Source organism: Colossoma macropomum, unplaced genomic scaffold (assembly GCF_904425465.1).
Source record: "Colossoma macropomum unplaced genomic scaffold, Colossoma_macropomum, whole genome shotgun sequence".
NCBI classification, from domain to species: domain Eukaryota; kingdom Metazoa; phylum Chordata; class Actinopteri; order Characiformes; family Serrasalmidae; genus Colossoma; species Colossoma macropomum.
This window is the reverse complement of record NW_023494785.1, coordinates 2,615,608-2,641,407: the sequence shown is the minus strand read 5'-3', so window position 1 is coordinate 2,641,407 and position 25,800 is coordinate 2,615,608. Positions and strand designations below refer to the sequence as shown.

The 25,800-nt window shown below is 37.6% G+C and overlaps 1 protein-coding gene across 1 annotated transcript in view; it reads right to left on the bottom strand.

Moving 5' to 3' along the window:
* Positions 1–2,436: 2,436 nt before the first annotated feature.
* Positions 2,437–25,800, bottom strand: part of zgc:163022 (putative ferric-chelate reductase 1) — a 41,002-nt gene continuing 17,638 nt past the window's right edge. The window contains exons 7-16 of the mRNA XM_036578561.1: positions 23,956–24,057; positions 21,428–21,572; positions 18,047–18,160; positions 14,470–14,585; positions 10,816–10,902; positions 9,170–9,261; positions 6,282–6,340; positions 5,222–5,359; positions 4,787–4,812; positions 2,437–2,908 (exon numbers count right to left, since the gene is read on the bottom strand). Coding sequence (XP_036434454.1) covers positions 2,819–2,908; positions 4,787–4,812; positions 5,222–5,359; positions 6,282–6,340; positions 9,170–9,261; positions 10,816–10,902; positions 14,470–14,585; positions 18,047–18,160; positions 21,428–21,572; positions 23,956–24,057 — 969 coding nt within the window. The 3' untranslated portion in view covers positions 2,437–2,818. The remainder of the gene's footprint in view (positions 2,909–4,786; positions 4,813–5,221; positions 5,360–6,281; positions 6,341–9,169; positions 9,262–10,815; positions 10,903–14,469; positions 14,586–18,046; positions 18,161–21,427; positions 21,573–23,955; positions 24,058–25,800) is intronic.

The following is a 25,800-nucleotide window of genomic DNA, read 5'->3' as shown; positions in this document are numbered from 1 at the left end:
ACAGTATTATAGCATTCAACGCTATTAAAAAAGACTCAATTTATGCACAAGTTTACAGCGCTTTATTTAAGAGCTGTAGTTGGCCACAGCCACACCGTGCACAAAGAGAGTTTGGCTAACTGTTCACTCTAAGCCTCAACTCTGACTCTCTGTTGTTCTTGTTCTACAGGCATAAACACAGATTGCAGGCTAGCCCTGCCTTCACAATAAAAGTCCTTCTCAGAACAACTCAGCTAATAAGTGCTGTAGAGTGAATGACCCAGAACGTTTCTCGAAAAGACTACAATATATTTATGCAGGAAAATCGTTGGTATTCCCCTTTAACTGAAAACCAACTACACTAGAAGTCTACAATAGAAGTCAGTGGGCAGAAGTGGATAAAAGTTATAATAAAAGAAATATGTGACTATATTAGGCATCTCTAAGTTTCAGTTTCAGGTGTTGGAGGAGACAGGCTGAGAGAATGGCTTAACAAACCTGTTCTTATGAAGCAACAGAGCGATTTTACAGTGAAATAAAAAGCTGTTCCGGTTACTTTAACTTTGACCAAGGGTATCTGAGTATCCCAGAGCCCGTAAAAACTCCACAAATTCTTCCCTCTGGAAAACTAGAGTCTCTAAAGAACCAATTACACAGATTTACAGCTTCATTTATAAATACTGACTGAAGAAGTCATGAAAAATCTCTACAACGTATGAGTTTATTCATTCAATTCAGCTTGTGCTCGATGTGTTCTATTATAAATGAGTTTTTAATAAGCCAGATTTCTGTCTTACATGGAAACATTTCACAATAAACAACTTTAACACCTACAGATTAGGTTGAAAAGCTCTGACGTATCGCTTTGAGGTTGTGTTTGAAGCCTCCTCAGGAAGGTTCCTAAGAAATACAGCTTCAGAGTAAGTGCTTGTGTTGAGGACACAATGAAATCAACATTTAATCCTAAAACACTGCCAAACCTTTAAGACTTAACATTCAGTTTCTACAGCTCGTCTCTAAAGAGTTCCTGAGTGAAGTGCTGAGGCCACCAGGTGGACAGAAGAGGTACTACATCACATAAACCCTCAAAAAAGCCATATGTTACACAAACTTCAGTTTGTAGAGAGGTTAGGCTCTATTGTGGCCCTGCGGGAGATAAAGAGGAACTCCACCAATTTACCATAATTCACTGTGTGAGATGTAAACACAGTGATTCAGAGTGGTTTGGTGTGAAATCTGTGACTCAAAACAACATAACACAAATATAGTCATTTTATTTACTATCCAGAACCACCAGTGAACCTACACTAGTCTTCTGAGTTTATATAGAATGTTGATGATGGAAAATCTGAAATAATAAGTTTCCTTTGGGGACTATTTTGCCTCACAGCGCCCTGCATGTATCCCTCCACCATAAATGGGTTGTTAAAAATACGTTTTAGGCCAAAAACTGTCATTAAACAGTGTCTCAGTCATCAGGCAGTGAATTCATAACCATTTCCTGTAGGAACTTTCTGTGAGGGAGCTTTTAGAGGTGGACGTCTGGTTCCTATCACCACCACTGTGAACAATTCTGACTCAGTAAGTTTCTCTAGAACAGAGGGTTTCACACCAAACCACTCTGAACGACTCTGTTTTCATTTTAATGATTTAATTATGCAGACTTTTTGAATATTTGGTGGAGTTCCCCTTAAAACACAGAGTTTGCAGTTTCACATCAGTTGCGAATCAGTTATACAAAAATCTAAGTAACTGTGCACAGAGAATTTAGACTGAAATCAGAATTAGCCTAGAAAATTAACGTTTACGTTTATTTAAATGTGCTTTAATTTTACAAACATTATTTTCTTTTAATTTTATGTTTTTTGCCAGACTCTATTTTATTTACTGTTTTCTTGTTTTAAATACACTGTAAAGTACGCGGAGCTGCGTGTTTATGCATGAAATGTGCCACATAATTAGTTGTATTATTCATGTAAAGAGTTTTGGTTTTAAATTGATAAACATAAACATACAATTAATCATTTAGACAAGAATTAAATAATCATAAAGTAGAAACAGAATAGCAAAACTATGAAATGGAAGAGGAATATTGTATTAATATGATAATGAAGGGCGGCACGGTGGCGCAGTGGGTAGTGCTGTCGCCTCACAGCAAGAATGGCCTGGGTTCGATTCCCAGCCGGGTGACCAGGGTCGTTTCTGTGTGGAGTTTGCCTGTTCTCCCCATGTCTGTGTGGGTTTCCTCCGGGTACTCCGGTTTCCTCCCACAGTCCAAAAACGCAGTCAGGCCAATTGGACATGCTGAATTGCCCCTAGGTGTGACTGTGTATGTCTGTCTGCCCTGCGATGGACTGGCGACCTGTCCAGGGTGTATCCTGCCTTCCGCCCAATGACAGCTGGGATAGGCTCCAGCACCCCACCATGACCCAGAAGGATAAGCGGTTTAGATGATGTATGTATGTATGTATGTATAATAATGAACAGAGGAATAACATAACAGTACAAATTAATAAATGAGAAATACTATAAACACGAAAACCAGTATAAGTTGGAATCCATGTGTCCATAAAGAAGAGTAATCAGTAATCTTTGTGACCGCACTGAAATATCAAAATAAAAAAAAATTTGAAGAAAGACAAAACAATCAGTATCATTTGCAGTTCTGAGAACTGGTCCATGATGCTGCTGACCTCACCTACCATGAGAGGGGACCATTTATTTTAACGTTAACCCGTCTCACTACAGCAAAACCAGAAATCCTGAGTTTCTATACAGAATGAGAGGAAACTGCACGTCTGAGCTGGATTTGGCTGAGGTGGTCTTCGTCTGTCAGACGTTACGCGTTGCCAATTCCAACAAGCAGAGCCACCAAGAAGGCGATGTTTCCGAGGAAGAACATGACCAAGAGAAGACTTTCTGTTCTCGCCTGTCAAGAAACAAGTTCATGAATCACTCAGTGCCTCATATTCATCACTGCATGAACTATATACAATGTTTCATCATCTCTCACACTGACTTTTTGTTATACTGTACGCTACTCTGGCTTTTAGCGTTGAATTCAGTATTTTAACGAATAAAATTAGGGATGTGTCGAGTTTTTTCAGACTGAGTATGAGGACATGTTTTAGTACTTGCCAGTACTGAGCCTGATACCACACTGAGTAACCCAGAATGAAGTATGTACCATATGTACCGTAACTGTTAAATCATTCAAATCTAGCTGCATCTTTACGAGCTGCCACTAGCGCAACATCATTGGACAGCTGAATGCCAAACTGCCAGATCTGCTACGTCAGCTAACAGATGCCTGCGCTGACTAGCATCTCGCTAGGTGATGGGGGGAGAGGGGGGCCATCCTACCCACCCAGAGAGAGCGAGGCCAATTGTGCTCTCTTGGACTCCCGGCCACGGACGGCTGTAGCATCACCAGGGATCGAACTCGCGATCTCCTGATGATACGGCCAACACTTAGACAGAGTGCATTAGCTAGCTATGAACCATTAGTTAGCTTGGATCGAGTAGCACTGCAGAGAAGAGCAGGAAAAGTTCCTCCTCAGAAAAGCGTTTCTGTACAGCTGTAAGTACAGTACATTTCATAGTTTTGATCCTCATCTGTGACCTTCACCAGCAGTCTCTGTAGTGCAGTGACAGCAGGAATCACATCTGAGGCTAACACATCCAAGGAGCTCACTTGTTGAGTTTTATGTCATGGAGTCTTTTGCTCGGCTGGCTAAGCTGTAGCTGAATGTCCTCTAAAGCCAGACAGACACTGTGTGATTTTAGAAATCTTTGGTGATTCACACTGTACGCACATGTACAAAGCCAACGATTTATACGTTAAACGCAGCCTCTACAGGCAGCTCTGTCTACGGACAGTTTCAAATACACTTATTTCATTCAAAATAACACGCTGTGCACCGAGTACTGAGCAAACACACCGAGAAACTGAACAGCGCTGCTGACACTGTGCATTGAAGCTAAAAGCAGACAGTGATGTACACAGTAGGACACTACGGTCTCACTAAAGCTTATTTTACAAATAATCACTGTATTAACGTTTATACCTCGCTATTCAAACAGAGCAAAGTCTGCGTATACAGACTTTGGTAGCTAATTTTTTTAGTTGACCTGCATGTCTCCACTCGTACTGGGGGCGTGGTTGTGACTGTGTTTGTGTCTAAAATGGGCTAAAATCATGTCGCGTATTCCTGGTGGGAATCTGCCAAGAGGGAACACTTGAAATGACCGGTGGCTTTGTGTCCAACTGTCACAGAGTAACACTTCTCTGTGTGAGCAGAGCCCCCTGCACTGCGTTTGTTCATTAGTGCTGCAGTGTAAACTCAGCTTACGTCACACAGAATCACAAGCGAGGTATCGGCCCGATACCAGTACTGATATCGATGCATCCCTAAATAAAATATTCCATCAGTGATTTTTGTCTGTCAAATTTACAATTTTTCAGTATTGTAAAATTATTTTAATGTAATGTGCACATTTTAATCAAATAAATTCAAGGCTGCACTTTTCCCCACAGTAAACTGTCACCACAGTAACAAAACCTTGTGTCTCTGGAATCTGCACTTTTCAGAGGTGGGAAAAAAGATTCTTAACTTCCATTTACCATGAAATGTTCCTGCAATGTAAAGGCCAGGGGCGGGAATTTTTCATGATGAATAGATCGACAGAATATATGAATATATAATAAAATGAATATGACTCTAATCTCTAAATAAATACAAATGCCACAGTTACTACAGTCTCTTATAAAACTTCAAAATTAATTAATATAAATTCAAACACTTACCCGATCTGAGTCCTGCTGCATGACATCTGAAAAGAAGTATTTGTTTCATTAACAAAATTGGCCCACATGTCTGAAAACACAGTTGGTTGTCTTTATAAACTGTGAGTTATAGACTATGTGCTCTAACAGAGGCACAAAGCAGCACATTCATAAATAGGATTTACAGTCTGACGGTAATAATTGTGGAGTGATTTTAATCCAGTATGAATCTGCAGTGTGTAGTTTTACAGTCTGATGGTAATAATTGTAGAGTGATTTTAATCCAGTATGAATCTGCAGTGTGTGTAGTTTTACAGTCTGACTGTAATAATTGTGGAGCGATTTTAATCCAGTATGAATCTGTGGCGTGTTGAGTTAGACCTCATGCTAATAGAGTAATAAAACCTCCACTGTTAAAATTAATCCAGCTATAGAGCTAATGACCAAAGCTTTTACCTTTTTTCTTCCTTCTCTGGTGGAAGTCCTGGAACAAGAAGCAAATTGCCTCCCAGGCCACGAACCCCCCCATAACTTTTGGTAGCCACTGCTGGTCAGAAGTGTCCACCAGTGCTAGGCCTGTAAAGATTGCTGCCACTGCAGAGTTAAAATACATATTAGGCAAGAAAAACTAATTCATGGCATCCCTGTCCTGGCTCTCATAATTAAAACTTAAAACTTAACAAGTGACTGTAAACTTTACTGAATGGATTCAAATAAATGGATTCAAATACATTTTAAGCCAAAACTTTATCAAAAAAAATCTATTATAAAACAGTGTCTCAGTCATCAGGCAGTGTATTCATAACCATTTCATGTAGTAACTTTCTGTGAGGGAGCTTTTAGAGGTGGACGTCTGGTTCCTATCACCACCACTGTGAACAGTTCTGACTCGGTAAGTTTCTCTAGAACAGAGTTTCACACCAAACCACTCTGAATGACTCTGTTAACATCTCAACCGGTTACTTATGCAGAATGTTTGAAAAATCGATGGAATTTCCCTTTAATCCCATCAAACTGAATGTCACTGAATGTTCATGTCCATGTTGGTCAGTAAAAGTGGGTCAGTATGTGGAACTGGAGCTTCCTGTGAGCTACTAAGTCACTGTGTAAAAGAATCTCCAGGCTGCCTTTATTGTTGGATGCACTGACTGTTTCTAAGTGAGCATTCACAACACAATTCACATCGCTATGGAAACGATTGTGATTGATTTCTTTCATCAGAGTAACAATAAAAGGCCACTGAATGTGAAGTATTTTCCTTTTCATGTGTTTTCTTGTTCGAAATGGTAGTTTGTGACACACAAACTAAAGAAAATCTACAAATTTTGGGCTTCGTTATGTGATGTACTTACATTTTAAAATTAATAAATGTCACAACAACAAATCATGTTGTTAACAGAGACGAGTAGAATGAGTGGCAGAAATGGCCCCTTTCTCTTGTCAGTCCTAGAGATCAGTTTTACTGCAAAACAGTAAACAGTCATGCTTTTATGTGTCTGCAGGGTCATTTTCATACCTGCCAGTGCTTTGATGGCTAATGCGTTGATGGTGTGCGCCCAGTTAAAAATGTATCTCCTGCAGGTGAAAAAGAACAAAGTGAGTTAACTTCAAAACAGCAAAAAAGCAACTGCTAATCCTCCCAGCAGGATCGGGAGAGTTAAAATATATTAGATTACTGATTACTTGTTAAAAATCTAGTAATCTGTAATCTAATCCCAAGATTACCACATTAAAATAATGTCATATGATTACTTTTCATTACTTTTGGATTACTTTTAGTGTTTTTAAAACCATATAAATAAATAAAGACAAGAACCAAGAAGACTCTTTAAACACTAATTGAACTTAAAGCAAGGCAAACACAAAAACTGCACTGTTTATGAAGCGATAGATTATAAATGACTTCATAAATGATAAATTATAGGTGACTTTATTTTCTGTGCCTTCTACCAAAGTCAAAAGGTCAATCTTAAGAATAATCTTGATCATTGGAAATAGAGGCCATTCTAAAAACTCTATCTGCTAAAAGGCCCGGATCATTAAGGTTTTATATTGGAGTGTCATGAGTTTATGTTGATGTTGTGATGTTATTTGTTGACGTCCCTAAGCTTCCCAGCCGTTCCACACTAATCAATGTGTCCTAAGAGTTTTATTAGGCGATCATTTCACAGAAAAACTAACTGAGAGCTGATTGATTTACAACCCCAAATCCAAGTTGGGACGCTGTGTAAAATGTAAATACATGTAAATAAAAATAGAATGCAATGATTTGCAATTTTCATTGACCCATATTTTATTTACAATAGAACATATATCAGATGTTGAAAGTAATATTCAGTAATCAAATGTTGATGGCAGCAACGCATCTCTAAAACGTTGGCACAGGGCCAACAAAAGGCTGGAAAGGTAAATGGTACTATTAAAAAACAGTCTCTCAGAAGCAAAGGCAGAGGTTCACCAATCTGGCTCAGAAAAATGTTCCTCAACGTAAAATTGCGAAGACTTTGGATATCCCGCCATCTACAGTACACAATATCATCAAAAGATTCAGAAAATCTGGAGAAATCCCTGTACGTGATCTTCGGGCCCTCAGGCTGCACTGCATTAAAAACAGGTATGATTCTGTACTGGAAATCACTGCATGGGCTCAGGAACACAGTCTGTGAACACAGTTCGCCGTGCAATCCACAAATGCATGTAAAAGCTGTATCATGCAAAGAAGAAGCCACATGTCAACACGATCCAGAAACGCTGCCATCTTTTTTGGGCCAAAGGTCATTTAAAATGGACTGAGGCAAAATGGAAAACTGTTCTGTGGTCAGATGAATCAAAATTTGAAATTCTTTTTGGAAACCATGGATGCCATGCCCTGCGGACTAAAGAGGAGAAGGACCATCCAGCTTGTTATCAGCACACAGTTCAAACGCCTGCATCTCTGATGGTCTGAGGCTGCATTAGTGCCTATGCCATGGGCAACTTACACATCTGGAAAGGCTCTATCAATGCTGAACAGTATGTAGAGGTTTTAGAACAACATATGCTCCCATCCAGACAGCGTCTCTTTCAGGGAAGGCCTTGCATATTTCAGCAAGACGATGCTAAACCACACACTGCATCCATCACAACAGCATGGCTTCACAGAAAAAACAGTCCGGGTGCTGAACTGACCTGCCTGCAGTCCAGACCTTTCACCAATATAAAACATTTAGAGCATCATAAAACAAAAAATCTGGCAAAGAAGACCCAGGACTGTTGCTAGTTGCTAGAATCCTACATCAGATAAAAATGGGACAACATTCCTCTCCCAAAACTCCAGCAGTTTGTCTCCTCACTTCCTACACATTTACAGACTGTTGTTAAAAGAAGAGGGGATGCTACACAATGGTGGACACGGCCCTGTCCCAACTTTTTTGAGAGGCGTTGCTGCCATTAAGTTCTAAATGGGTTAATATTTTTCATGAAATGGTAAAATGTTTCACTTTCATCATCTGATATGTGGTCTGTGTTCTATTGTGAATAAGATATGAGTGTATGAGATTTGCAAATCATTGCATTCTGTTTTTATTTACATTTATTTACATTTTACACAGCGTCCCATCTTTTTTGGAATTGGGGTTGTAGTTACCAATAATGATGAAGTAGCCATTTTAACATTTTTGATCATTGATCATTTGAAAACTCTTCAAGAACAAAAGCATAAATGCGAAAATGAAACCAACTTTACCGCTCACAAGACTTTTTTCACGTTTTTTGTCTCCGTTCGACTTTATTCTTATTCATTATTTGTTAACGTTTCAGCACATCAGCCAAAGTTAGATTTATAGCTAGTCAAACTGTAGAACTTTATGTGGAAACATGCGAGAATGAACAAGCTTGCTTAGTAAACGCCTGACTCAAATATCTTTGGGAAAATGCTGCTGATCTGATGAAAACGGTGATTGCACTACAGGAACAAAAGATCCATTATAGATCTGATTTTTTATCAGTTAGCCTCATTAGCCTCGTAGCTCCAGTGCAAAAACTAAAGCAAACTTCAGACACAAAAGACGCACTCACAAAAATAATTTAGTGAACTTAATTCAGTTGTTCCACACGACTCCATTCAATCAAATAGAGTCAAAACGCAGATTCTGTTGCCTCAACTAAGTTCAATTTCAAATTTCAGTCTAATTTATTTAGGTTTCACTGGAACGGAAGTGTCTTCAGATCAATGTAAACACTTTTCATTCACTGAAATATACTTTCATTCATTTTGGTCCATTTTATGTAGACCAGTTCATTTATGTAATGTAGACATATTTTCAGTTTGTAAGTCAAACAACTCTGTTGGTTCATTGTTGGCTGATTAACTACATTTAAAGTAATGGCTGGTTAAGAGATAAACCACCCCCTCCCATCTCTCACCTCTCGTCTTGGGGTCCACAGCGAAACATGGCAGCGATCGGCTGTACCAGGCTGAGGATCATCACTATAAGGCCCAGTACAGGATGAGCTCCCTGCACACACACACACACACACACACACACAGAGGAGATGACATGGCATGACAGCATACTGGCCTTTCATTAAACAACACAGGTACTAATTATCTGCCACTTATTTCCAGAGGTAGGAACTAAGTTGCAAGTAACAAGTAAGTCTCAAGTCTTGATACTCAAGTCTCAAGTCAAGGTAGCCGAGTCTCAATTCAAGTCCTGAGTCAGTACAGACGAGTCTCAAGTCAATAGTCCTAATTTTCGAGTCCTAAACAGGTCAGTCTGCATTTTTCAGCTAATTTAAAGCCATAACACTGAATAAAGGTAACAGTACTATAGTCTTGTAATGACAGCATGTTATCAGTGTGTGGCTGAATATTAATTTTTCATTATTTCTTTTTTACCCTTCCAACAAAATCCAAGGGTTAGAAAATAGTTCTAAAAACACTCAAAGAATCCTTTGGTTAAAGTGCTCTTTGCATCATAAAGCATTCTTAAGTATGTTCTGTAGATGGTTCTATATAGAACCTTTTTGAAAGGGGTTCTATATAGCATCCAAAAGGGTTCTTCTATTGTTATGATGTCAAGCAATAGGAGAACCCTTTTCAAAAAGGTTTCTTATAGAACCATCTACAGAACATTCTGAAGAACCATTTCATGATGCAGCAAACCCTTTAATAACCCTTTAATAATAGTGTTCTTTGAGTGTTCATGGTTCTTTTTAGAACTATTTTCTTTACCAAAGAACCTTTGAGGAACCATCCTTTAAGAGTGCATGACAGACATACTGGTGTACACAAAGAGCAGGGCGCTACTCATGAAAAGAACTTTAAAAGTACTTTTAAACTTAATTTAAAAATTTTATATTTGAAGATCATTTTTGAGGATTTTTGGAAACATTTTGCGCACAGGATTAAAATAAAAACTACCTCAGTAGTAACTAGCTCAGCTCTAAAACTAGCTCAGCTCTAAAACTAGCTCAGCACTAAAACTAGCTTAACACTAAAACTAGCTCAGCTCTAAAACTAGCTCAGCTCTAAAACTAGCTCAGCACTAAAACTAGCTCAGCTCTAAACTAGCTCAGCTCTAAAACTAGCTCAGCACTAAAACTAGCTCAGCACTAAAACTAGCTCAGCTAGTTCAGCACTAGTACGTGCCGGTGCCTCGCTGCTGCACCATTTAAGGTGGAACAGCAAATTCCAATATGAAGCTGGCGAATAAAAAGTCAGCTCCAGCCTCGTGGTGAATGTTGTGCTTGTTTTACCTGCAGAAAAGTCAGAGTCATTGGTGTTCAAGTCAAAGTTGTGTCGCAAGTCTTTCTCAATGTTCTCGAGTCGAGTCTCAAGTCATCAAATTTGTGACTCGAGTCAGACTCGAATCAAAGTCATATGACTAGAGTCAGACTCAAGTCAAAGTCATATGACTCGAGTCAGACTCGAGTCAAAGTCATATGACTCGAGTCCACACCTCTGCCAATTTCAGTGTAACTGACAGTGTTCGCAGTAAACAGAGCAGTAAACAGTTTTCTTTGTGAGTGTTCGAGGTGAGTGTAGTGGGCATTAGGTCCATATTTACCCCGGCCCAGTCCTGAGCGTATGAAAACACCAGGATAAACGCGATAATAGTGGCAGCAACGGAGAGAATCATCAGGAACACATGCGTCTGAGGACAGAGAGAGAGAAAGAGAGAGAGAGAGAGAGAGAGTTATACATTACTGCACACAGCTCTCAAAGCTCTGCACCTCTAAAGCTCTGGACACTCTACATGACTTTTAAAGTCTTTGTAGATCACATGTGTCGGGCTCCAGTCCTCGCGGGCCAAAACACTGCAGCTTCAGCGCTCTGCCTCATTAAACACACCTGATTCAGCTCATCAGCTAATTATCAAGGCCTTCGCTTCACTTCACTTTGGCCTGGAAGGTCCCCAGTTTGACAGGCCTGGTATAGATTATAAGAAGACTGAGTGTCACTTTCTGACTGAGCTCTGCAGGTTATTTTTGGGTCACTGAAATGCACTAAAGGACTTTGTATCTTTATACGTTGTTGCTGAACCAAACTGAACTCACCAAACTCATGCGAACACTCGTACTCTCCCACTACAAGGAGGGTTATTCTAACGAACATGGCAAAAACCCAACTTGAATAAAATTAATATTAAAATGTTCTTTTTTTGATACACAAAAATGATGGCTGGTTGAATAACTAAGAATGAACTTTGATTGATTTTAAATAGTTTTTAATAAGATAAATATGTAAAAGAAATTAAATTTTATTTCATAATCAAAATCTGTAAAATGTTGTCAGACTAAGTGTGTAAAAATGTAAAAACATAATTTACAAAATGTAGTATTTTGTGACTTTCTCTTGTAACCCCAACACATTGACAGCCTTTTCAGTTTTTCCTTTTCACTTGTGCCACAGAAACAGATGGTTCTTCTGGTTCACTTCATTGGAGTTTACAAATAAAATATTAAAGTAAACAGATTCAATAGTTAAAAGTAACGCAAACTATTTTTTCAAATTAAAAATAGCAAAAAAATTCATAATTTCACTTTTGGTGTACCTTTTAGAGCTTCGACTGATCTAATAAATTATATAAATATATTTTGATCTGCAAGATGATTGACACTCATGATCTGCAAAACACAACACCTGCAGAGTAGAGCAAACCAGCACAGACCTAGTCAGACTGAGAATTGGGCCTAAACCTCTTATGTTCATAGGTATATTTAGTTTTTTCCATCTGAATTTACATGCTCAAATCGTACAGCAAATTATTCAGTAACTGCATGAAATAAATGTAACGTTTTGGGTTTTTTCGTAAAAGTTCACCTCAAATGAACAGAATGTGTTTTATGATCTACACATATTGCTATATGCTTACAATTTACTGCTGAAAGCCAAAAATCTTAGACGCTCTTTGTATTATTTTGTAAAAATAATGTTTACAGAGCAGATCACTGAAGAGACGCCATCTGTTCATAGTTTATAGCCCAGATTTGTGGAAAAATGGGTCGACTTTCAGTAGAAAAATAATTGTGAGTTCAGTTTCTTTTATTATAAGGGTTCCAAATTACATCACCCACCTATTAGACTGGAAAGAAGACAGTTACAGCCATCTTTTGAATGAAGCTTATGAAACATAAAAGATATAAAGTAAAGAATATGACAAAGTGCATTTTGGTGGTTCCACAGAGTTAAAAAGGTCAAAATTTAGTTTAGTGAAGTGTAGCCATGGCTTAAGGCAGTGGTCACCAACTCTCCTCCTGGAGATCTACTTTCTTGCTGAGTTTAGTTTCAACCCGCATCTAACATGCTGCCTCTCTCCACCACACCTACACTAATGCATCTGATCGTGCCAATCAGGGTCTTCTGAAGAAGTTAATTAGGTGCAGCAGGTGAGGCAGATTGTGGTTGGAATTAGACTCTGCAGGAAGGTCGATCTCCAGGACCAGGGCTGGGGCCATATTACAGAAACTTTTTTAAGTCTGAAACCTTATCTGTTTATTCACCATGACAACTTCCGTTAGGACTGAATTTAGGACAGTAGCTATTAGAGAACAACAGTTCTTAAGTTCCTAATCTCATCATTAACTCCAGATAAGAAAACAGTATCACACAAACATCCTAACTAGACTAAACCTCCTAAATATTTTCTTAACTTTAAGATAAACCCCAGAGTGTCTTAACTTCTGTTTAACCATCTGTTTCTATTGTTTTATGCAGTGTCAGGCGGCATAGTTCACTACCAGCATAATGAGCTCCATTTATTTCTACTGTAAAACGCTGCTTTCACTGTGAGATGATTTTCTTTTCTAACTCTGCGTTTTAAAGATCTCAGACGCTGCAGACTCGATCTCCACTGCCCCTCTGATTACCTACAGTGATGGTGGTGAATAATGAGGAGACGGAGCTGAACGTGTGTCTGTTTATTAGGAAGAGTAATGTTAGTGCGCTCGGCTAAGGCGTTTGGGAAATGGAGACTGAAACTGTGGAGCAGCAAAGCTCTGATAAACAGCAGGGGGCGCTCTCAGTTTATCGCTCTTTAGTTTAGTTTGACCTTCTTTACATCAGTAACGGTAGCTAGCTGCCTGGCTAACAAGCTTGATTACTTTAATTCGGTGTTCATGTTTCAGCTGTGCGTGTAGGGTCGGTTGCTAGGTAACAGAAATAACAGTTGATTGTCGACTTCAATTGAGTAAGTTAAGATTTATAAGATAAGATTCCTAAATTAAGATCAGATTTTGCTTCTGTAATACGAATTTGTGAAAAACCTTATCTTGACCTGTCAGATCTTAAGTTAAGACAAAAAGATAGGAAATTTCTGTAATACGGCCCCTGGTGACCACTGGCTTAAGGGTTCCACTGCATCCACATATGTCAGGTACAGTGGCACAGTACTTGGAACGTTATGCAAATGAGTCTGGCTAACTTAATGCGTTCAACCAATCAAGAGGCAGGAGGTGTTTGGGTGGGTGATTAACCCCTTAAATGGTCAGGGCTGACCAGCAGGCCCAAAGTTTTATTACACACTTCTATAATCTAAGAACAGCCAGTCTGCATTACATTCCCTGTAGCTCCTGAATAATAAGTCTTAGTATGTAATAAGCCTGAGATTTTAAGGAGATAATGTACTGAAGCGATAAGAAAACAAAATCTGTTCAATTTTAACCTGATCAACATTTTGGAATATATTAGCTTAATCATACACACTACTCTGAATTTATGATCATTTTAAAAGATCAGCTACTTACAGTGGAGTCCAAATTTCTGACCATATTAAAATCTGGGTTTTTTATTTTTTTAAATCTGGACATAAACAAGAAAACTTTTGACAGTTATAGTGACCGTTTTATGACAGTTTTTTAGCCTTATTCTCTCACTGAAGCTCATGCTTACAAGTGCATGCTGTCGTTAAAGCAAAGGAAGGACATATCAAATAGAAAGAAAATCTAAAATCCATGGTAAAATTTCACTGATTCTACTTTTCACTCAATTGTTATGCTGATGATAAAATTTGTAGTGAAAAACTATGTTGTAATTAGAAATGAATGTAAAATAGACGCATTTCTCAGACCTTTGGACTCCACTGTAAATACTGACTAAGCAGTTCTTCATTTCATATAAATTTCTCAGGGAAAGCCTTCATAACACCCACATACAGCCCACTGAGGAGGGAGGACACCACCAGAGTGACTGCAGGGTAAATCCAGTACAACCAGAAACTTACCACAAACCAGAAGTCCTTGCCACAGGGCTTGGTCCCCTTAGCTGCTTTCTTTAAGTAGCGGGCGATCAGCATGCCGATACTGCCAGTGGTCATCCAGGCTATCAGCATTAGACAGCCTGCAGGAGAACACGGCCATCAGCAGGAGAACAACGGAATTAAAGGAAAAACTCTTCACTAAAGGTTTGGAACGATTTCATTTTCCTGTGTTGTCATGTTTAAATAAAACATTTAAAATTATATGTGGCTTAATAGAATTATAATATTTTTTGCCTTTCATTTTTTCTTCCCTCAATAATGTGTACAACTCTGTGCTTAACCCTTAACCCACTGGACCCTTACCATATGCTAAAATAAGATTAAATATGAATTAAAAGTAAATAATACAGACTTTTAACCAGTCATCTCTGTAAATAATTCAATAACTACTATTAAAAAAATGCAGTCATATGTGCTCCTCAAGCTTAATACACTGAATTTAACATGCTGGAAAAAATAAAGCATACAATTTGGCCTGTGCAAAAATTATGGGACATTTTATATGGCTTTACGTTTTCCCTCAATATGTTAACTTCAGCAAATAAACAGTAATTGTGTATTAAAATGTGTGACTTATTTACACTCAACAACAACATGGAATTTGAGCAGGGGTGCCCAAACTTTTGCATTTAACTGTAATTACTTGACATAACTACTCAAGCTAAAGAACCTAAAGCCTGGGTCCATTTAGGAGCCCTTAAACTTTAAGGGGTTAAAAGTCACAATTATTGCTGTCAATATAAAAACATCTTATATTGGCTCATATTTAACACTTAATAACCTTTTCATAATTGAATCTTATTTGAATCCAATTTATGTTAATTACTTCTGTCAAAATTCTGTGGAAAGTGCAGATTCTGAACTACATTAGTGTTTGTAAAGAGAAGAGGAGATATTTTATTGTGATTTAAATTTGATGAAAAGTTATGGTTTTGCCCAAAACAATATCTTTTACGTTTTTGCTGTTTTTGTCTTTTTTATGTCAAAACAAACAGAAAACAAAGGGCAGACTGAAACCTGTCCATACAGAATGTAAATCAAACATAAATGTCATTCATTACAAAATAACAGTGTAATGAACTGCATAAGTCTACGGTTGAATGTAAATAATCAGGTCATATCAAAGGGGAATTCCACTGATTTTTCAAATTTTCTGTAGACTTTTTAAAAAGATGGTTCTTCAAGGGTTCTTTAGTAAAGACAATGGCTCTATTTAGCACTATGAGTTCCATGTAGAACCATTTGCTGTCAGCAATCCCTCTTCTGGCCACCAGAGGTCATCCTCCCCCAAGTACTGAGTACCTGATCCTCATTCCCACACAAGCAGCCCTGCTACTTAAGCCAAAAAGGGTTCTGTTAGTGTGTACAAGCTTGACATCATAACAAGAGCAGAACCCCTTCTGGCCACCTTTCAGTCGTTGAGTCATTCAGAGTGGTTTGGTGTGAAACGCTCTGTTCTAGAGAAACTTACCGAGTCAGAACTGTTCACAGTGGTGGTGATAGGAACCAGACGTCCACCTCTAAAAGCTCCCTCACAGAAAGTTACTACATGAAATGGTTGGTTTTACAATCATTTCTGACACGATTTGGCATAAAATCTTTTTGGATTTTATTTAAAAAATCTGTTGATTGTGGAGAGACACATGCAGGACAAAACAGTCCCCAAAGAATTATTTTTTAATATGTAAAAATATTCTTTGGGGAATATATTATTTGGCCATGTCTACAACACGGCAACCCCTGGTTCCTATCACCACCACAGTAAAGACATCTGAACCATTTCACACCAAACCACTCTGAATCTCACTGTTTACATCTCACACACTGAGTTATCCAGGAATTTTGAGAAATCAGTGGGATTCCCCTTTCATAGAATGTATAGTACAACCCCATTTCCATAAAAGTTGGGACGCTGTGCAAAATGTAAATAAAAACAAAATTCAATTATGTGCAAATCATTTAAACCCTATATTTCATTGACAATTGCACAAAGACAACATATCAAATATTGAAACTGAGAAATTTTATTGTTTTTTAAAAAAAATAATTTGCCCATTTTGAATTTGACGCCAACAACACGTTCCAAGAAAGTTGACTGGCAAACAAAAGACTGGTAAAGTTGTGTAATGCTAAAAAAAAAAACACCTTGTGGCAACAGGTCAGTAACATGATCGGGTATGAAAAGAGCAGCTCAGAGAGGCGGAGTCTTTCAGGAGTAAAGATGAGGAGGGGTTCACCACTCTGTGAAAGACTGCACAATCAAATATTGCAACAATTCAAGAATAACGTTTCTCAACATAAAACAGCAAAGAACTTTTGATTTTCATCATCTACGGTACATAACATCATTAAAAGATTCAGAATCTGGAGAAATCTCTGTATGTAAAGGACAAGGTCGAAAACCAGTATTTACTGGCCGTGATCTTTGGGCCCTCAGGCGACACTGCATTAAAAACAGACATGATTCTGTAGTGGAAATCGCTGCATGGACTCAGAAACACTTCTGAAAAACACTGTCTGTGAAAACAGTTCATCACTGCATCCACAAATGCAAGTTAAAACTCTAAAATGCAAAGAAGAAACCAAATATAAACAGGTTTCAGAAATGCTGCCACCTTCTCTGGGCCCGAGCTCATTTAAAATGGACTAAGGCGAAGTGAAAAAGTGTCCTGTGGTCTGAATAATCAAAATTCTTTTTGGAAATCATGGACGCTGTGTCCCCCGGGCTAAAGACCACTCATCTTGTTATCAGTGCACAGTTCAAAAGCCAGAATTCATGATGTTATAGGGGGCATTAGTGCACATGGCATGGGTGGCGTGCACATCTGTGAAGGCACCATTAATGCTGAACGATATATACATGTTTTGGTAACATATGCTGCCATCCAGACGACGTCTTTTTCAGGGAAGGCCTTGATTATTTCAGCAAGACAATGTCAAACTACATTCTGCATGTATTACAGCAGCATTGCTCTGTATTAAAAGAGTCTTGGTGCTAAACTGACCTGCCTGCAGTCCAGACCTGTCACCACTGATAACATTTGGCACTTTATTAAATGAAAAATATGACAAAGGAGACCCTGAACTGATGAGCAGCTGAAATCCTGTATCAAACAGGAACAGGAAAACATTCCACTTTCAAAACTACAGCAGCGTCTCCTCAGTTTATGCTTACTGAGTGTTGTTAAAAGAAGAGGTGATGAAACACAGTGGTAAAAATGCCCCTGTCCCAACTTTTTTGGAACGTGTTGTTGGCATCAAATTCAAAATGGGCAAATATTTTTCAAAAAAACAATAACATTTCTCAGTTTCAACATTTGATATGTTATCTTTACACTATTTTCAATGAAATATTGGCTGTACATGATTTGCACATCATTGCAATTTGTTTTTATTTACATTTTGCACAGCGTCGCAACTTTTTTGGTAATGGGGTTGTAAATGACAGTCATAACTCGTGTAAGAGTCAAAGGTAATACTATGGAGATGAGTGGTTGCAGATCTTGCTGTGATAATGTAGAGAAATCACACCGGCACTGACCGTGGGCTTTAACGATGGGGGGGAACACCTCTCCGCTCCCCAGGCTTGTGACGCTGGAGAGGTCCACTTTAGAGCTGCTGATGAAGGGGGTGGTGCTGTGCATCTGGATCACACCTGTTCAGGTAAAACAGCCAGAGCTTTCATCATCACACAGACCTGGTAAAGACTGACAGACCTCTGAAGTCGTCTGTCATTCTGTAGTCAATCCCATATTCTGAACTCATCTAAACGAATCTAAGGGTGGGTCGCACCAACAAGGATTGGGCTTAAACTTGGATTAAATCTAAATTTATCTATTAATCCTGTTGCACCAAACTTTAAACCTGGAATAAAACCAATCAGACTCACATTTAAACAGTAATTCTAATCGTGGAGTATTTTACAGTAAATCTAGACTAAATTTAATCCTGTTTCACAGTTACTTTAAACTCAGATTTAAACTTCATTCAGGCATTAAACTTAAAATTACAATTTCGTTAGTTTAAATTTAAAAAATGTGTTTAAAAATGAGCGAACAGAACATCTGTCTACCTGAATAAAACTGTAAATAAAGCATCCCAGAAAACTAACACTCTTTATGAATGTCACGTTTGAAAGCATCTATAAACACATTCATAACCTGTTATAATGCATTCATAGGGTATCATGAACATGGCTATAAATATTTATAAAAATGCATTACACGTTATAGCCATGCTTATTATGCATTATAAATTGCTTACATAATGCATTATAAGTACTGTTCATAACAAATTATAAGAGCTCATAAGTCGTATTTGTCCGCTCTAAGTAAAGTGAAGCGTACTGTACTAAAGCCTCCTCCAGTGTTCAGAGTGAGGCTTCAAGTTGAAGTATTTACTGAAGGATTTACTGAAACACTAAAACATTCACAATAAAGCACATTACAGGCTTCAAATGTCAGAGTTTAAACTAGAGCTGCCATCAGTGTTTTACCCAATGTGGGAAAGGTAATGTACACCACCGTTAGCTTGGTGGTATCTTAACACTGCTTATCCAATAGAATGCTTGGAGAAATTAGCTTCACTGTTTTGTAGTGTAGTGTTACAGAGTGAAGGTTTCTAGCGCTTACAATGACAACACTCTGCTATCATGTATAACATGTTATTAACACTACTTATAATGTTTATTATAATGTTTACAGTTCAGAATGTATAATAGACATGGCTATAAAGTGTAATTCATTTTTATAAATATTTATAATGATGTTTATAATGCCTTATGAATGCATTATAACTTGTGATGAATGTGTGTATAGATGCTTAAAAACGTGACATTCATAGAAAGTGTTACCAAAACTTGCTTGTAACTCACTCACTCATGATTAATGATTCTCCCCACTAGAGGGCGCTATTAGCACTCAAGTAGCTTCAGTGTGCATCATTGAATTAGAAGAAAATAAACACAGCAGCTGAATCTGCATGTATGTTTTACTGGTGCGCATGTAAATGAACACTCTTAAAAAAGATGGTGCTTTAAGGGTTCTTTAGTACAGACACTCAAAGAACACTTTGCATGCTTAAATGGTTCTTTGCATTGTGAAAAGATTCTTCAGATTGATGCAGAATGTGTTGTAGATGGTTCTATGTAGAACCTTTTTGAATATGGTTATATAGCACCAAAATGGGTTTCTGCTATTGTTACAATACAAGCTCATAATAATAGAAGAACCCCGTTTGGTGCTAAATAGAACCATATTCAAAGAGGTTCTATATAGAAGTCTGAACACTCTAAGAACCCTTAGTTTGTTGCATCATGAAAGCATTCCTCAGATTGAGGGAAAATGTGCATGAATGTGATATAGATGGTTCTTTATAGAACCTTTTTGAAAAGGGTTCTATATAGCACCCAAAAGGGTTCTTTTGTTGTTACAAACTTGACACAGTAGCAATAGAAGAACGTTTTTCGGTGCTATATAGAACCATTTTCAAAAAGGTTCTATTTAGATGCATCTACAGCGCTTTCTCCATCAGTCTGAAGAACGCTTTCATGATGCAACAAACCCATTAATCATGCAAAGGGTTCTTTGAGTGTTCATCATTCTAGTTCTTTCTTTACTAAAGAACCTTTGAAGAATCGTCTTTTTTAAATGTGTGATTAAAGTGTTCTTTGCATGGTGAAATGGTTCTTCAGAATGATGGAAAATGTGTTGAATATACTTCTATATAGAACCTTTTTGAAAAGGGTTCTATATAGCACCAAAATGGGTTCTTTTTATTATTACTAGCTCATATCATAACAATAGCAGAAACCCATTTTGGTGTTATATAGAACCTTTTTCAAAAAGGTTCTTTATAGAACCTTATACAACACATTCTCCATCACTCTGAAAAACCATTTCACCAAGAAAAGAACCCTTTAATCATCCAAAGGGTGCTTTGAGTGTTCATGGTTCTATATAGAACCATTGTCTTTACTTGAAGAACCATCCTTTTAAGACTGTATCTATTAATATTACATACAATAGATTATTTGATCATTTTTAGTTGATCATCTACAGCTTATCTTATTTATTTAATAAAAATTATTATATTATTTACTTTCCTCATAACCTGAATAGGTGTTATAGGTCTTTTAAACTCCCATCATATAAAGGAAATATTGATTTTTCTGATGGGTGTTTTATCAGTTTGTTTTGAGAGTTTATCATAGCTTTTTTCATCAATTATTTTCTCATGATTATCATGTATTTATATATATTTTTTAAATTTTGGAAACATAATTTGAAATAGCCAGGTGCCCTTTACATTGTGTCATAATTTCATTATGAATGGACCAATAGAAATGCTCAAAAATTAATTAGAATAAATAATTTCTCTATTAGCTTCCATTCAAAGTTATGTTTTTGCTTCTGCTGTAAAGTTTCCTGTAAAGATATGGTTTGATTCCAATGGTGACAAAATATCTAATGCATGAGTGTGTTTCTTTACACAGTAACAAGATATCGAGTAATTTTACACCCATATTTAATGTTAATAACTGATTGTTTGCTTTTGAAACTTGAGTAAACCTAAGAAACTAAGAAAAGCTTTAAACATTTCTCTGTTGTCGGATCAAAATCTCGTATCTCCAAAATGGTAACTTTACAGGAGAAGGAAAAACATACTTTACTTTTAATGTAAGTCAATGGAACCAGACATTTTCCAAGTCATTTTGGGCCTTTTCTGTTGGTCCATTCATTATGAAATTTACACACAATGTAAAGGACATCAGGTATTTTCAAATTATGTCAAAAACTGAAACATGACAAAAATTGAGATACAAGGTTTTGTTCTGACAGTAGTGATTTAAATGTACTCATTATTCTGTGACTTTGCTCTAACGGACTCTTTGGGCTTTAGGCTCAGTGCTGTTCCTGCGTACCGCTCTTGGTGGCGCCGTAGGCGAGGAAGATGTAGTAGCTGTTCTGAGAGGAGGAGCTCCGCGTGGTGCTGATGGTGTTTGCAGAGGTGAAGGAGCAGCTGATCACTCCATTAGTCAGTGACGAACTGAAACCTGAAACGTTCCCCTTCAAACACACAAACCGACGAGTGTGAGAGAACATACAGGCACACGTTCATGATGTGGGTGTGTTCAGGGACAAGAGAAGGCATTATGGGAAGGGTGCTTATTCAGGGGTGCTAAAATTTTAAGCAGTGTACAGTACAGTGTGACTGTTTTAGGCGCCTGAGGTTTAAAAAGCTGTTTATCTGGGCGAAGAGAGTTTACTTGCTTAGAAAAACACAATATTAGAATGAATACATGTAACATTCATACAGTAAGTAGTTATTTTATCTATGTCAGCTCGTTTAACCAGTTCCAAATACCTTGTGGAAGCCCAGTATTAACTGTAGTTATGATCCACTGCCTGCCTTTATTATGTTAAATGTGCTGCTGGTGGAATTTAATAAATCTGTGCGATGGCTGGGAGCGTCCAGGAGAAATCTGGAACCAAAATAAGAAATACTTGTCACTTTTTACTGTATTTATGTCTGTTCAAGGTTATTCCGATGGTACAGTGCTGTGAAAAAGTATTTGCCCCCTTCCCAATGTCTTCTATTTTTGTATATTTGTCACATTGAATGTTTCAGATCATCAAACTGCTTCTAATATTAGACAAAGATAACTCACATAAACACAAAATGCTGTTTTTGAATGATGATTTCATTTATTTAAAGAAAAATGCTGTTCAGCCCTTTCTGGCCCTGTGTGAAAAAGTAATTGCCCTCTTAAATCAACCAGTTAGCCAAATTCAATTGACTGTGGGGTTCAATTTCAGTAACAACACCCAGACATGATCACTGCCAGACCTGCTGAATCTAAACGTCACTTAAATAGAACCTGTCTGGCGATGTGAAGCAGTCTCAATGTCACGTTCTAAAGAGGTGCGAAAACAAAGTGAAATCTGACAGTCTGTGAAGGCTTACTAAGCCATTGCTGAGGCTCTGGGACTCCAGAGAACCACAGCGAGTGCCATTATTCACTAATGGAGAAAACTCGGAACAGTGGTGAACCTTCCCAGGAGTGACCGTCCTACGAAAATTTCACCAAGAGCGCATAGACGACTCATCTAGGAGGTCACGAAAGAACTCAGGCGAACATCTAAAGAACTGCAGATCTCACTTGCCTCAGTTAAGGTCAATGTACACGATCCATAATAAGAGTCCATGGGCAAAAATAGCATCCATGAGAGAGTCGCAAAGTGCAAACCATTGCTGACCAAAAAGAACACAAAGGCTCATCTCGCATTTTCCAAAAGCGTCTCGATGACCCCCAGTTCATGCTCGAAAACCCTTCAATGTAGCCTAATTAAAACAATTCAGCAGAGTGGGGCAGAATTCTTCCACAAACATTTGATTGCAGTTGTTACTGCCAAGGGTGACACAACCAGTTATTAGGTTTGGGGTGCGATTACTTTCAAACATGGGTGATACAGCTTTTAAATAAATCTTTATCTTCAGTGAATATAATGATCATTTAAAGGCTGCATTTTGTGTTTACTCATGTTGTTTTTATCTAATATTGAAAATAATTGGATGATCTGAAATATTTAAACGTGACAAATTAGCAAAAATAGAGGAAATCAAGTGAGGGGCAAATACTTTTTCACAGCACTATATATAGTGTTTTTTACAAGCACTAACACACTTATTGTTAAGATGAATAGTTTGATGAAGACTTTTGCGCAGTACTGTATATGACACCGTACTGATGCTGTGTCAAATATCCTACGTTTTTCTGGTATTTTATTTTTTCCTTCTTGAAGTCCACTTAAAATATTTGTGTGGTTTTATGCAGCAAAAATGCCCATAATTCATTTTACATGACCATTTTATAGCCTGATCCACTCAGACCAGCTGAGAATGATCCACCACCCAAATAGTACCTGCTCTGTGAGGGTCCATGGGGGTCCTGACCACTGAAGAACAGGGTAAAAGGGGGCTAACAAAGTATCAGAGAAACAGATGGACTACAGTCTGTAACTGTAGAACTACAAAGTGCACCTATATAGTAAGTGGAGCTGATAAAATGGACAATGAGCATAGAAACAAGGAGGTGGTCAGAATGTTATGCCTGATGGGAGTATATACTATATCTACACTGACAGTCTAAAAGAATTGCTCACATGCGTGTGTGAGATTAATGTGGTGTACTATACTGATGATAGTACGTAATTTTGGATGAGGCCTATATTTTCTATTAGTTCTTTCATTTGGTCCATGCAGTTGAGCTATCCGGAAAGCAGGGGGCACTGCAGCGCAGCTGTGTGTGTTCTATCTGTGTATGTGAGAGAGATCTATGAGAGTCTATGAGTGTGTATGACTGAGTGTGTGTTAATGAGTGTGGTTAAAGTGATATATAATGATATATAATGATATATAATGATGTTAATAACAGTGTAAGAGCAGTACCAGTGCAATGTTGCCTGGTGTTGTGGTTCCGGTGGAGAAAGCGTGCTGTAACTGGATATTGCCATTACTGTCCTTTCCACAGATATAGATATCATCGTTACCCTTAGAAACGAAAAACCAAGCACACAAACAGGTGTCAGACATACAAAAGCAACAATTAACGCAGTGATTCATGTCTACTTGACCATTTCCTGACCTCTCTTTATCCCTTAGAATTAGACAGGCTGTTTTTGTTGCTGTGCATTTAAGATTAATGTATGTAAATGAGCTCTATTCAAACTGGCTGCCCTGTATTTTGTCTCTCAGAGCTGAAACACACCTTATAAGTTCAGTGTGAGAGGACGGAGCTAAACTGCTATAGGCCATATAGGTGGATATATGTATATGACTGACATGACAGAAACACTTATTCCAAAATGGGCTGTTTTTGCCGCTCATTGGTGTTTTCTATAAACAAAAAAGTTCATCACATAGCTAAAAATAGTAGCAACCATCAGGAATTTTGTCCATTTATGTCCATTTTTAAACATAGCAGTATGTTTGGTAAAACTTTATATGAACATCATGTTTGATATGTGTCTCTAAACCCATTTATAACATGTTATAATGCATTCATAAGGCATTATAAACATGGTTATAATCTTTATTTATGCCCTCAGATTTCCCGTATTATATTTCTCACCATTGGTGCTGTCAGGGCTGCAGTGGTAAGTTAGTGCCAGGCTAACGGTGGTGTACATTTCCTTTCCCACATTGGGTAAAACACTGATGGCAGCTCTAGTTTAAACTCTGACATTTGAAGCCTGTAATGTGCTTTATTGTGAATGTTTTAGTGTTTCAGTAAATCCTTCAGTAAATACTTCAACTTGAAGCCTCACTCTGAACACTGGAGGAGGCTTTAGTACAGTATGCTTCACTTTACTTAGAGCGGACAAATACGACTTATGAGCTCTTATAATCTGTTATGAACAGTACTTATAATGCATTATGTTAGCAATTTATAATGCATAATAAGCATGGCTATAATGTGTAATGCATTTTTATAAATATTTATAGCCATGTTTATGATGCCTTATGAATACATTATAATATGTTATGAACATGTTTATAGATGTTTACACACGTGATGTTCATAGAAAGTGTTACTGTATGCTTTATTAAGGGAACAGTGTAAACATTTGATGTTCCATCACTTTGTTGTGCAGTGGTGGACAGTAACAAAGTAAATGACTATGACTGCTAACGACACATCAAAGAATTAGTGAACAGATATAACATATTGCTCTCGACTTTGTGGGTAAATATCTGAGTTTAAAACAAGTTTATATTAAACTTAAACTTGTAACTAAGTTGCAAATAAATCTTAAACTGAAACTTTGCTTGTTTGTAAAAAGTGATTTCAGAGCCACTCAGTTCTACCTGATGGAAACTGTTTGCCTTCAGTGTTTTGTGCTTATGATAATTTTAATAGACATCAGCGTCACTAATTAATGGCATTCTATTAAAAGACTGGTTTACCAAGAGAGACACTGGAGTATTTTCACCTAAAATGAGTTGATGAAGCGAGTCTTGTTACAAAAATGATAATAGGACATTAGAACCATAATTAATCTTTTAGTACTTTTACTTTCGATACTTAAGTACATTTGAAGGCAAATACTTTTGTACTTTTACTCAAGTGGAGGTCTAAAGGGAGGAACTTCTAATTTACTGGAGTAATATTTTACCTTGGGTGTCTCTACTTTGACTCAAGTACATGACTTCATCCACCACTGCTGTTGTGTCATTAGCCAGTTATAAAGTGCTGAACTGGTTTTACATTAAACTGTGCAATATATGGAGGAG